This window comes from Oreochromis aureus, linkage group 5, assembly GCF_013358895.1.
Source record: "Oreochromis aureus strain Israel breed Guangdong linkage group 5, ZZ_aureus, whole genome shotgun sequence".
In the NCBI taxonomy this organism is placed as follows: Eukaryota; Metazoa; Chordata; class Actinopteri; order Cichliformes; family Cichlidae; genus Oreochromis; species Oreochromis aureus.
Window position 1 is genome coordinate 196,019 of NC_052946.1, and position 14,165 is coordinate 210,183.

General features: G+C 39.4%; 1 protein-coding gene across 2 annotated transcripts; it reads right to left on the bottom strand.

Moving 5' to 3' along the window:
* Nucleotides 1-6,399: 6,399 nt before the first annotated feature.
* Nucleotides 6,400-13,526, bottom strand: LOC116310084 (acidic mammalian chitinase-like). Of its 2 annotated transcripts, none has more exons than XM_039611990.1 (12): nt 13,492-13,526; nt 13,116-13,207; nt 12,011-12,040; nt 11,736-11,940; nt 9,831-9,887; nt 9,576-9,741; nt 9,202-9,326; nt 8,925-9,048; nt 7,301-7,483; nt 7,008-7,124; nt 6,758-6,884; nt 6,400-6,661 (listed from the first exon to the last, which is right to left on the bottom strand). In XM_039611990.1, the coding sequence occupies exons 2-12, from the start codon at nt 13,132-13,134 to the stop codon at nt 6,453-6,455; spliced, it is 1,362 nt and encodes a 453-aa protein (XP_039467924.1). In that variant the 5' UTR covers nt 13,135-13,207; nt 13,492-13,526; the 3' UTR covers nt 6,400-6,452. The 2 variants fall into 2 exon arrangements, with proteins under 2 accessions (XP_039467924.1, XP_039467925.1); XM_039611991.1 differs by having other exon boundaries at nt 13,116-13,162; nt 13,492-13,511.
* Nucleotides 13,527-14,165: the final 639 nt, after the last annotated feature.

Genomic DNA, 14,165 nt, shown 5'->3' on the forward strand with positions numbered 1-14,165 from the left:
GGTCCAGTGATAAATGATGAGCAGTGACTAAACTTTGAGAATAAGAGCATTAAGATTCACCAATGGTAAACTGATCACAACAAGGCCCCAGACTGATGAAAAATATAAAATAAATCACGAATATACCAGGACAGTACTCCAGAGAAAAATCTGAGTGGCAAATACTGCATATATACAAATATATATATATATGTTTTTGTAAATATGCAATGGTGTTAAAGCATGACCATGCATTTGTTTATCATCTGACTGTACATTCACTGATGCATATGAAGCCGGGGGATCTGAAATTTTTTCTGCCAGGGGCTCAACTTCTTCGGTAATGATGTGGAGATGATTATCATCCTCATCGGAGGAATCATCCTCATCGGAGGAATCATCCTCGATAGGGGGGTCCTGTTTGTCCGGAGTTTTTTCAACAGGGAGGCGGGGAGGAGGAGGATTATCGACCTCTATTTCATCGGAGGAAGCCACATCATTCTCAGTGGCAATGTGGGCAGGAGGATCATCAACCTCTATCTCATCGGACGAATTCTCAGCAGCGATGTGGGGAGGATTATCAATCTCTATCTCATCGGAGGAATCCTCAGGAGCGGTGTGGGGAGGAGAATCAATCTCTATTTCACCGGAGGAATTCTCAGCAGCCTCTGCAGTGGGTTCTCCCGGTGAGCCAGAAGGAGAAGGAGGGGGAGGAGGAGGAGGGGGATTATCCTCCTCTCTCCGGCATCTTTTAGGAGCAACATCTTCCTCTTCTGGAATAGGAAAATCCTCGCTAGCCTCTCCGGTAGCCAGCGCAATCAGCAGCTTCAGCACGGCCCAGTCACCGGAAGTCAGCTTCACAAGGTTGCTCGATTCCATCAAGTTTTCTCCTTCATTAAGCTGATAGAACCAAAGCTCTCCCAGCTCGTATTTGAAGACGTAGCCCCACTTTCCGCACCCCTCAAAAGGTGGAGGCCATTCTCCCCGCAAGCTCCTCGGAGCCGGTATCTGGCTGCAGAACATGAAGACGCTCTTATTTTTCTCTTCTGTCCGCCGACCATCGGCCGCGTCGCTTCTGTTACTGTAGACGGTGACGGGGGTGTCGCTGATCACCGATGAGGACCACGCCCCGCTGCTGCCTCCCATGCTTACGGCGTCGGGAGAGCAGATCTCTTCCCCTTCCAAGTACAGTGGAACGCAGGGCTGCAGGTCAAGGCTAGGGTCATCAATCAAATTTTGACACAAGCCGTATGGGAGTACCTCTCTAAGGGAGGCAAATTGAAAACACTCACATAAGACGCAGACCTTCACAATAAAACAGGAACTTACACATGCAAGGACACAGACTAAGAAACGCGGACTTGACACAGGAATACACGGGCAGAACAGAGTAAACACTAAACTGAGGAAGAACAGAACCAAAATCACAGTAATAGAAAACACAAAACGCTGGGTCAAAAGGACCCAGGATCATGACAGAACTGACAGCTTTTATTTTAGTCAGCCTTTCTCAGTTGTTTTAACTCTAAGTATTACAAAGTAATGTGGTAACATCTGGACTGACGAATTTACTGTCAGCGTTTTAATCGCTAGTTTAAAGGCCGTAGGTTGCAGCCATTGCTCTAACACTGTATAAATGTAACAGGGCTCAGTGCTGGTTCTAACAGTCTGAGCTGCTTCCAGCTTTATTTGTGAAGAGCACAGCAGCTTACAAAACACGTAGCTAGCTCGTACAGCTGTGACGTAAAACTTTCATTAGCTAAGATGACCTTAAAATAACAGGACTACGTGTGGTGATGCTAGCATTAGCCATGTTAGCATGTTACCTTCAACAGGTGGTCAGACTGAGTAAACAGGCACTCAGTCAGAGGTTGTGCTCTCCGTTTCGCTGCAGGGTTCCTTCATTCTTCACATATCCGTGTCGAGCCGAGTGTAAATCCCGTTCCTGAACGGCCTTTGTACAAGCACACACGCTTCTTAGCAGCGCAAAGCTATGAGCTAGAAAAATCCAGGCAGCCAGACTGTGTCTCAAAGTGTATATATATTTATTCTTCTTATTGTTACTCTTCCTATATTTCTTGTTGTTCTTTTGCACTGTATGGAACTGGAGCCTCGTCGCCTCATCTCTCTATATACTGAACTGTATGTAGCACAGACTTTGACTTTTGACTTTGACTGTGTCTGTCCAACCAATCAGAGAGCTCCTTACTTTCCACGGTGTGGCTAATTTGCATTGCATTGCAGGATTTTTAAAATGAAGTTGCTAATCCAACTGCTAATCCAAATGTTAATCCCTGAGGGAAATAGATTTTGAAATGAGGACTGGAATCGCAGAATTTATTCTACAATTTATTATTTAAGCACAGAATTCTTTATGTCTATGCGCGTGGCTCTTGTGGTCCTCCATGTGCAGGCAGTCTTTCCTTCCTCTGTCCTTTACCAGAGGCCTCGGAGCTTGGGGATCCGGTACAGTATCTTTGCTGTTCCTAGGACTGCGCTCTTCTAGACAGAGATCTCTGCCCCGAGTGTGCCGATTACCATGGGGACCACTGTTGCTTTCATCCTCCACATATTCCCAAGCTTCTCCTCCCTTGGTATTTTGCTTTTTTTAAATTTAGTTTTTATTGACATTCAGCAATCACTGTACAGAATCATGCATCGTGCATCAACTTCAATAATTTGTTATAGATATCCGCCATGTCTTTTTCTTTTCTTTTTTTAACAGAAAGAACATAAATACAAAAGAAAGAAAGAAGAAAAAAAACATGAACACTTAGGGAGTTCAGACTAAGGTTAGCAAAGTCAAAATCTGGCCTGTGTGTTATTAAATAGTCTATTCATTTCATCCAACGTGATACACACAGGTCCCTCTGGTAAATCACATCTGTTGTGATTTTCTCCATCCTGTAAATGTCCATTGCGACGTCCATCGACATGTTCAAAGTTGGGCTCTCACACGAAAGCCATTTTTTTGTGAGGGCTTTTTTGCCTGCCACCAACAACATACTGAACAAATATTTATCGTTCTTTGTCCATCCTTCTGGCATGAGTCCAAAAAATAAAGTTTTACTTTCCAAAGTCAAATAACATCCAAATATTTCTTGTATTGCTACATTTATTCCCTTCCAATAAGATTAAATAACATAACAGACCCAAAAATATGATAATGATTTGCATTTGTGTTTCCACAATTTCTCCAGCAAACAAATATATCTATTCCTCCCTCCATTTCCCATTTTGTGTTAATGTATAGGGTCGAGTGTGGTTTCATGTTTATAAGCCCTTTATACAGACCAGATATAATGCCTCTATCTTTGAGCTGTTTGCCCTTTTAAACAGGTCTAACAGCTGTTTGCTTAATTCAGCCTTAGATTTGATCTTTTTACTGACAAAATGCCTCATCTGTAGGTATCTATAAAAATCCTGTGTTTCTAATCAATATTTTTCTTTTCAAAACTGAGTAGTGTACCTTCCTTTGTTGCCTTACATAAAGCCCTTAAACCTTTATTTTTCCAATCTTTGGACTCTAGTGTCCAGTTTATTTGGAGCAAAATGTGTATGGTATGCACACCACTTAAGAATTGCTATATCTTCTTCTAGTTTACACTCTTATATTACTGTTTCCCAAATTTTAAAAGTCAGCTTGATCCATGGATTTTCAATAGTTTTTATAAGGTCTTGCAGGCTACTGTCTGCTATAATCGCTTGTATGGGAATGGAGGTCAGGCCCTCCTCAATGCCTTTCCACTGAGCATCATATGAGTGATTACACCAACATATCATAGGCCTTAACTGTGCTGCCCAATAATAATCCTTGAGAGAAGGAAGGCCCCACCCCCCTTTTCCTTTAGCCAGGTGTAAGGTTTTAAATCTAATTCCTTTTTACCTTACCTTTTATGTATCTGGACAAGATTTTGTCCCCATCATTAAATTGTTTCTGGCTTATTTCTTTTGGCAGTGTTTGAAATAAATATAATAATTTGGGTAGTATATTCATTTTAATCAAATCTTATAAAATAAACTTAGATATGGGATTAAGTTCCATATCTTCCTCGATTTTCTTTCGTATTGGTAACTAACTTCATTCTAATAATTCTGTGAGATTGCCACGCTAAATGATACTTACTTTTAATTTTTTCTGATGGAGTATAATTGTATTTAAGCAGTGTGTTTTACTCATATTAACTTGATATCCTGATAATCGACCAAAGTATTCAAATGATTGCACTAGTTTAGGTAGAGAGTTTGCTGGTTGACCCCAAACTATTAAAATATTATCTGCACGCTTAGCAGGCTATCTTATACTGCTTCTCATGGATATTAATACCTTTTATTTCTTTGTCTAGCTCTATATATTGAGCAAATGGTACCAAGTATAACACAAATAACAATGGTGAGCATGCACAGCCCTACCTTATTCCTCTTATCATCATAAATAGTGTGTGATAAACAGCCATTGATTTTAATCCTAGCCCTGGGGTTATCATATAGTGCCTGTATTATCTTAATTATTATTTCATGTAAGCCAAATCTATATAAGACTATATATAAAAAAGCTCCAATTCGCTGAATCAAATGCTTTTTCTTCATTGATACTGATTACCATTGCTCCTATTTTATTATTTTGAATGTGGTTAATAATTTGTACATGATCTTCTATTAGGCACTCTCAAATAAAGCCTGTCTGGTCATTATGTATTAGACTAGGTAAGAACTTTTCTAATCGTCGAGCCATGATAGATGTATCTATAATCTAATGTATAATCTATAATCTATATTAAGAACAGATAGTGGTCTATATGGCCCACATTCTAATTTCTCCTTATTTTCTTTTGGGATGGCAGAAATTAAACCATTTCAGCTATACTGATCCCTGCCTTATTAGCATAAAGAGTCTCAAAAATGTTTCAAAGGCTCCCTGAACTTTGTGTAATTTATTTTTTTATTATTTTTGTTACTGGATCTTTGATTTTGTGGACTGTATTGTGTGCTATTTTCTTCTAAATTTCCAGGCCAAGACTTTCATTGCTTTAGATCGTCCTTCATAATACCTTTGTTTAAGTAACATTAGATTTTTGTTAATTTTTTTTATTAATTTCATTTCTTGTTTTCATAATTTCCTCCAATATATCCTATGTGGTTTTCATTTGATGCTTTTTCTCTAATTCTTTTAACTTATTTTGTAAGTTTTCTAATTTCTTATTTCTCATCTTTTTGTTATAAGAGGATATTGCTATAGTTTTCCCTCTCAGGACAGCTCCGTCCCTCCTCATCACTTATCTCAAATAATTTTTCAAAGTGTAGTTCGCCTGATAGAAGGATAGCCAGTCCTCTCCTTCGTCCAGGCCCTTGGTATTTTTCAAGCTTCTCATGCTCCTCCTTCCTGATAGCAATATCACTTGATATAGCTACATCTACTACATCTTCTGCTTGTCCACCGCTACTATGTTCGGTTGGTTAGCCATTGTCTATCTGTATATGTAAGTCAACCACCCTGGGGGTTGTCTCTCATTTTGATTTTGGGAGTTGCAATGGCATAGATGTTCCTGTATACTATGCAGCTACTTCGTTATGGTGTTTCATGTATGCCCTGCCTGCTAGCAACTTGCACCCTGCTGTTATGCACTGATTTGTCTCAGAGGCATCTTTACACAGCCTGCATCTGGGGTCTTGCCCGATACCAAAAGTAAATGGACCGTTAACTCAATGACATCATGAAGGAATTGCCCAAACCTGCCCATGAAATTGCCTTCATCAGTTAAGCAGATAAAGTCCTGGAGTTGATATAAGGTGTGGTGCTTGCATTTGGAAGGTTTTCTGTGAACAGACAACATGCGATCAAAGGAGCTCTACATGCAGCTGAAACAAGCCATCCTTAAAACAGAAAACAGAAAAAAAAAACCATCTGAGAAATTGCTACAATATTAGGAGTGGCAAAAACAGTTTGATGATAAATCCTGGAAAAATATTAGTTACATTCTGAGAAAGAATGAAAGCACTGGTTAAATAAACAACACAAAAAGACCTGGACATCCACAGAAGATAACAGTGGTGGATGATTGCAGAATCATTTCCATGGTCAAGTGAAACCCCTTTACAACAGCCAACCAAGTGAACAACAAAAAGTGATTGCTGCCTAAACCTAATAACTGACTGGGCCACCCTTTTAGCAGCAGCAACTGCAATCGAGGGGGGGTGCATCACTTTTTCAAACAGGGCCATGTAGGTTTGTATTTCCCCTATAAACATCCTCAAAATGTTGAACATTTGTTCAGCGATCTGAGACATTTAAGTGTGACAAACATACAAAAAAATAGAAATCAGGAAGTGAACAATTTTTCACACCACTGTATATTCTGTTCCTGCTAAAACCCAGGATGTTTTAGCATGAGCTGTGAAAAGATTTTACTGAAACATAACTGATTGCCTTAAACATTTATTATGTTGTGCTCTGTAGTTTATGTTGCTGTGGCTCAGGGCCAGTTGCAGCACTTGCAGGAGTCCCAGTAAATGAGGCCAGGCTGGCAGCGGTGCAGGTAGGTGTTTCCCTGGAAACACTGGAAGAAGGTGGTTTTGTCAGCTGGGTTTTCATATAACCCATCAGGACGGCCACGGCAGAAGTCAGCACTTGGGTCCCTAGTGGTGGTAGGGCGTGGAGTGGTGGTGGGCTTTGGCGTAAAGCCTGCACAATGAGACATTGAAAAATAAAAGTTGTACACAGGAAGAGATTTTTAAAAAAATCAAATCTAAGTTAGTGAAGCTAATTTACAGTAATTACCCATCAACGTCCTCAGGTGGTTGATAAGAGGATATGCACCAGCTGAGCAGAAGGATCCACTGAAGTCATCCATATCCAGAGTCCACACATGGGCACCTCCCAAATTGTTGGCAGTCATCCACTGAACCTACAGGACAGCAACATAAGGAAACAAGAACTCTTATAGTAATAACAGGTACAATTCAATAGAGCACAACAAAAATGAATAAAAAGCATAGCCTTTCTTGTTTTAGGCACAGAAATTCTTTACCTTGGAAGAATAGCTGCGCTTGTCATCATAGCCCAACCAGGAACTCCCATAGGTGGCATATGGAACCTCTTGTTCAGAGATCCATCCAACACTAGCAGTATTAATGAAGTCACAGATCTGATAAGAAAGAAACATAGACCTAAATCAGATAACAGTGAATTTGTGATAGTGATATTCTTCGTTGAGCTGTATATAATTGCCCACAGATGTTAGTCATGGGTAATAATAGAAATTTTGAGGAATAGATTACTTTTAGCATACACCAATCAGAGCTTTTTAAAAACCTTTTGTACCTCATAGAAGGCCCAGAATCCAGCAGTTTGAGTGTAGGGTCCAGGGTCTGCAGGGCCATTAGCTGGTGCTCCTAGGCCAGTAGCACCGCTGCTAAGACGGTAAGTTCTTCCATAAGTAGGGAAACCTAGCAGCAGCTTTCCAGATGGTGCTCCCAGGGATATCCAATAGAATACAGAGGAGTTCTACAAAAAAGGAAAGGAAACTTCATTTCAACTGTAAATCTGTACCAAATTCTTCAGAATGTATTAGTTTATTTCTTTACCAGCTTTATTAGGATACCTGTTTCTCTGAATCTCCTTTAGAGATCAGTCAGACAGACAAGCTGTAAGACATTCAGCTTTTTTTTAAAATATATATTTGTCTTGACTCTGTCCAGATACACAAAACACCTTCATAGCAGTTTCCACAAGCACTACATCTGTACTTCCCCTGTCTCTTCCTTACCACTCTTCTATGAACTCTGTTCTTCAATTTCCCCAATTTAATCCTTGGCACTACCTTCACTTATTTCCTCTTCATCCCAAAGTCATCTTATAGAAACCTATCTAATACTGCCTGGCTAAGGCAGATAGGACACCACTTTGCAGTGTCCTATCTCTTTCTGTAACTTCTGTATAAGATGCAGTCCACCTTTATACACCTTCCTCCACTCATATGCCACCTTATGTCCCTCTTCTTGTAATGCATGTTCACTACAGCCATTTACATCCTTTTCACAAGACTGACTGCCATCTGTCCTTCTACATTTCTCTCCTTAATATCATACTTAACCAACACCTCCTCATCACCCTGTCCCCTTCACGTATGTTTCAACTTAAGTCTGCTCCAATCGCCACTTTCTCCCCTCAGGGGGCATACTCCACCGCTTCATCCAACTTGCTCCAGAATTCCTCTTTCCTTAATCATTAAACTAATCTAATCTAGTTTAGTTCTAGTTGGACCTCAGTGCAGCAATCGGTAGCACCGACCACAATATTTTACTAAGAGATGAGAACATACCATTAAAGGAACTGCGAAACATTAATTCAAATCATATTTATCTGAAAACAAACAAAAAGAAAAAAAACCCCAAACAAAGAAAAGGTTTTTAATGACCTAATCAAAGTCAGGATTTAAATCCAACTGACCCACAAATGTGGCTGAATTACAACAATTCTGTAAAGAGTAGGCTGACTTGGGCCTCCAGGTGAAAGAGTAATTTATAGTTACTGCAAATGCTTTAGTGCAGTTTTGGCTGCACAACCAGGTGTTAGGGTTAGGGAGCAATTACTTTTTATAAGGTAGGTTTGGATAGCTTTTTTCTCTGAATGAATGAAATCATCATTTTAAAACTACATCTCGTATTTACTCTGATTATCTTTGTATAATTATAATATTTCTTCTTATAATCTGAAACAGGTAAGTGTGACTAATATGCAAAAATAAAACAAAACAAAACATGTGGCCATCCAGTTGTGTATTACTGTGCTACTTTGTGTTTCTGTGAGTCTGTCTGGCACTAATACTACAAAATTTTGTTCAAATGAATATTTTTTCACAGTTATTATGAAATCAGTATTCATTATAATTCATTCACATGAACACAGTGAAAGGCAGTTGTAGATGTGTTGGTGTGTTTCTTACTATATTGTAATGAATTTGCGAACCAGGGTCTGCAGAGCTACTGTAAAGAGGGCTGTTGTGTCCAGTTACTGCCTCCCAGTGTCCGTGGAAGTCATAGGTCATGATGTTGATGAAGTCAAAGTGTCTGTTGGGTTTTTATCGAACAGTAAATGTAAAATGGGGCTTTGTGTCATTTGAAATGAGTAATAGTGATATATCTATTTCAGTACAAGACACCTACTTTATGGATTGGTGTTACTTTGTTGAAAAGTAAATATGCATACGTGCTTAAACTTACGGTACAATCTTGTTGACTTCGTATGCTCTGTCAATGGTCTGACGGATTCCAGCAACACTGGCTGACAGCAGCAGCTGACTCCTCCCGCTGTCTTTTGCATCATCCTCAAAGGCTTTGGCCAGCTCCTATAGGCACACCAAACTAAAGCAACTTAGATCCAGTGAGATCACTGCTACACACTAGCAAGGAAGAGTATGCAGAATTGTACAAAATTTTATATAAAATATATAGAGCTGAATTTAAACCTGGCCAGTAATAACAGATAACATATAATAACATTTAAGAAGGATAAACATTACAATACAAAAATAATACACCATTATAATACATTAGCATTGTATTGAAAATTTAAGGCCATTGTGAGCTGTGTTTACCGTGACCAATAGAGTAAATTTCTCTTTGTCCCCCACTGGGCTGCCATTGTGTCCAGGATATTCCCAGTCCAGGTTTATCCCATCAAAATTATGGGTGTGAAGGAAACTGATAACAGAACTGATGAAGGCTGCACGACTCTCAGGTCTGGCAACCATAGCAATAAATCTGGTGTGATGCAGAGAAAAAGAACTGTAATAAAGGAAGGTTTTTACAGTAGATATGAAAATATGAGAACTGGTGTAGATGGAACTCACGGGCTGACTCCATTGACCGTTCCTCCAACAGACAGCAGAGTCTTCAAAGCAGGGTTGCTGGTAATAGAGAGGCAGAGAAAAGACAGGACCTTAAATAATTAAAGAACACTTTACCCCCATTTAGACTCCCAATGACTGTGTATTTCACAGCCATGGGTTGCCTGGAGAATTTAAAATTAATAATGGCTTATTCCATACAGTTAAAGATATATATATTCTTAGCTATAATTTTATTTCCTTTTTTGCTGAACATTTTAAAGAGATCGGAAAAAGGATTCTGCACATAACAGAATCTTGAACAATCCACCAAAAAGGGCAGAAGCAGGTTGAAAGCCCAGGCTGGTAGGACTGGGTGATAATTATAAAAGTTTTCTGATGTATTTAGATGGTACACCATGATAATGATAAATATTGTGGTAGCTCCATTTAGATAAAATTGAATGGGAATATTTGTGTTTTGCTCCATCTGGTGATTAAATGCCTGATAAACACAGATGCTGCTTTAACACACTGATGCACACATTCTGTCATATTGCCAGTATGTCCAGCTCAATTACTTGCTTTCTACATATAGATCCTACTGTAATCCAAGCAAACTTTTTCTCTGGCATCCTTTTGAATTCTTAGCACCACTTAATAGCTAACTCACATTGTAACTTAACTTTTGCCATAATCAAAGTACTGACCTTATAGTCATACAAATTAAAAGAAAATCTGTCAAAAAGTGGTACTGATGCTTGATGTTTCTGCGTCGAGGGTTCTAATTTGTCACTGGTATGACCTTTGCTTTTGCTTGATGTTCTTCATCCAAAAACACGCTCATGTGTAGTTTAAGATTCTGGAAAGACTCCTTTGTTCACTATAAGTTATCTGCTTTCATCCTAATTATTTCTAAATAATTAAAAAATGTTGGGATGGGATTAGAGATTACAGATACAGTCATGGTGAAAAAAATGCAATTCTGTTTCTTCTAAGGTTTGACATATTAGGACATAATAAAAAAAATCTCCTCTTAACAGGTGTTAAAATTGGATAAATACAACATGAGATTAACAACAACACATCACATAATACACCATATCATCATATAAAACACAAAAAATCTAAGACAAAGTGCCGAAGTGGTGTGTGAAAGCTAGGTGCACCCCATGATTCATTAGCTTGTAAAACCACTTTTAGCAATAACTGCATGATGTCATCAGTCTCTCACATTGTTGTGGACATTGTTGTCAAACATGGCGCTGTGCATTTTAGCTTGCGCTTTGGTCTTGTCTGTTCAGAGAACAATGATCAAGAGGTTGATGTTTCTTCAGATGCTGTTTTGCTGAGCTAAGTCATGCTTCCATTTTTGTTTTACAGAGAAGAAGCTTTCTTCTTTCTCCTCACCCAACCAAGCAACCATACTTTTGATTTTCGATTACTCACCTGCCTCCAACTCAGCCTATCTCTTCTGTAACATCAACCATCTGTATGTCCTTGCAACTCGTATTTGTCTGTTTGTCTTTTTCTAATATTACTGTTATAAACTTTAACATTGTAACCAAAGAGTCTGAAATGTAGCTCTTGATGTTTTTGAAGTTTCTCTGAGCAGTACCTTGGGGTGAATTTGCTGGGACTTACACACCTAGTCAGGATTTTTAAATAACTTTGTCACATTGATTGCTGGCAGTTTTTCACACACTGCTACTGAATTTTTTGATTAATTTCTGTTAAAGAAAAAAAGACAGTGGGAGAGGTCATGTTTTGTAGATTATCTCATTTTGTCTTTACCTCATTTTAACACCTGATAAATACCAGGTTACATCCATTGATTTAAAGTGGGTCTACTTTCTTTTTACCATGGCTGTCGTAGTTGTCTAAATGTTCTTAACATTGGTCTGACTCTCTATGACTGAGTAAACTCACACATTCTTGAGGCTGTTGAGGCTGCTGTACAGCTGCTGATCATTCCACTCAACTGGGCTGATCTGGTTGAAGCTGTTAATGGTGGCCAGAGTGTAGATGACATGGGTGCACAGGAAGGGATCGATGTTGTCTGGAGTGAATTTGCCAGCACTTGGTCTGTACTGGGCCCAGTTGGTCATATGACACACCAGCTTACTAGATGAAACTGAAGGAAGACACATTGGGTTTTTTCTGTAACCATCGTGGTGATGAGATCACTAAATACAAATACTTACCATTATGTAGAATGAATAGAATGCCCAGAGCTGAGAGAGAGATTGAAAAAAGTAAATCAGGTTATCTAGAAACTATAAAACTTAGAGACAACATAGAATACAGAAAATTACGTCACAAATTCCATCCATCCATTTTCTGCTGCCTAATCATGTCAAGGTTGCAGCAGTCTAAGAAGCAGTATAAGCAGAAATGCCAGGACCTCTCCCTTCCCTGTCACTTCCTCCAGCTCTACGTGGGAACACCGAGGCATTATCAAGGGAGCTGACAGATTTAATCTCTCCAGCATACCCTGGGTCTGTCCTGAAGCCTAGACTCCTGGAACACCTCACCTAGGAGACACCAAATAGGCATCCTAATCAGACGCCTAAATAACTTCAATTTGTTCATTTTCATGTAGGGGAGTAGGGACCCTACTCTGAGCCCCTCCCGAAGGGCCTCCAAGGTCCACACCCTATCTCCAAGGGTGAGGTCAGACACCCAATGGAGGAAGTCCATTTACATCGCATTTTTAACTCTTTCTTTGAGGCAGTTTTACTCACGAACAGAGTTGAGAATAGGAATGTAGCCTGACCAGGAAAATGAACAGCATCACTTTCATGCCCAGCTGTCTCTCCCTAACAACAAACATGAATCACTGCCAATGCCAGACCAATATGTGTCTTTGAGAAACTCATCCACCTCAGGGGCCCTGCCACCAAACCCCTCCTAGAATTTTGTTCAGTTATGGCTGGCCAGACCCAAACTAAACTTGCCTTGTAATACTTGTCAGCTGCCTCCAGTCTAATAACAGGATACTGTTGGAATACTGCGCTCCGAGTCACACTCCTCAGTCTCTGTGTTATGGTCCTCAGCAGGAAAATGAAGTCCTCAGCTAGGACACCTTCCACCAGCTCACGTTGGGACTACAAACAGGGGTCGTACTCTGAACTGTTCAGCACATAACACGGTCAGGACCTGTTTCAGCCCAACTATATTTAACCTGCACCTCTCAAACTACTTACTTCTCCTTATGCTCTACTTCTGAATAAATAAACAAAGGACGACTATTGTATAAATAGATGAATAAATGAATGAATGAATTATTTAATGAAATTTGGCATTTACCTATGAGGAGTTTCCCCATGTTGCTTTCAGGAGGTTCCACGGGTTTCCTTTGGTAGAAGTGAGTTTCCGAATGAGTGAATCAGTTTCATTCACTGGCACACAAGTAACAAAAGCAGACATTAAGTGCTGTCACAGAAGCAATTTTTCGTTAATTAACCAGCTAAGCTTCACTTGAGCAAAATTTTACAGACTGCGTTTTACAAACGGACAAAACCTAGATTAGACTGTGATGCACTTGTAACAATTAATTATTAAAACATACATAATAAAAAAAAACTAATAACTAATTTATCTTTAATTTTAGGCTTACATGTAGCTACTATAAAATTCACTACAAGCAACCAAACCAAATCAAAAACAATGATGATCTCATTACCGTTCGACAAGAAGAACTGAAGCAGATTTGAGAGCTTGTTTGAGTTGGTCAGATTTATATCATCCTAATGACTAATAGAAGGTGTCAAAGTGCAGCTGATAAGAGCTCAGAGTGGTGGGAGTTTACTGATGTGCCTAATAACCCCTCACCCCACCCCCTTCTAGTAAGACCTGCCAAACCCAGTTAAGAATTTGACCCAATTAGATAAGTAACTGATATCGCAATGATAACTGTAATCAGCTTTTACTATATCGCTGGACTTTACCAATCATCACCAAACAAACCTTACAATAATAGATCGCTCTATTATTGTAGAAGTACAGTGACTTGAGGCAACTTTTGTTTGAATTGAATTCAAAGCTATTAGCATTCATTACCAGGTGAGCATGAATATCCACAGCAAAGACATGAGAGCTGTAGTTACACATTACAAATTAATTCAAAGTAGGGTTAAAACAAGGATAGATTTGTATTAACACTAGAATTACTGAGCCTTTTTTCCCTGGTGCAAGTCCCTACTACTAGATTTACTGGCCTGCGCAAATTTGCGTAAATTCCCCCCGACCTTAACACCTCTTGGCACCCCGCTGAGATTTTCACAGGTCGTCAGCTCCATTGTTCTCCTGCTTTTGTTGTGCAAACACACCTCCCCAACCCCTAACCATGAGAGATTC

What these genes read in the sequence shown, in the direction of transcription:
- LOC116310084 (XM_039611990.1), bottom strand. An exon ending in CTCAACAGCCTCAAGAATGT is followed by an intron (nt 9,888 to 11,735) that starts GTGAGTTTACTC and finishes CTCTATTACCAG; the next exon opens with CAACCCTGCTTTGAAGACTC. An exon ending in CGCAAATTCATTACAATATA is followed by an intron (nt 7,484 to 8,924) that starts GTAAGAAACACA and finishes CCTTTTTTGTAG; the next exon opens with AACTCCTCTGTATTCTATTG.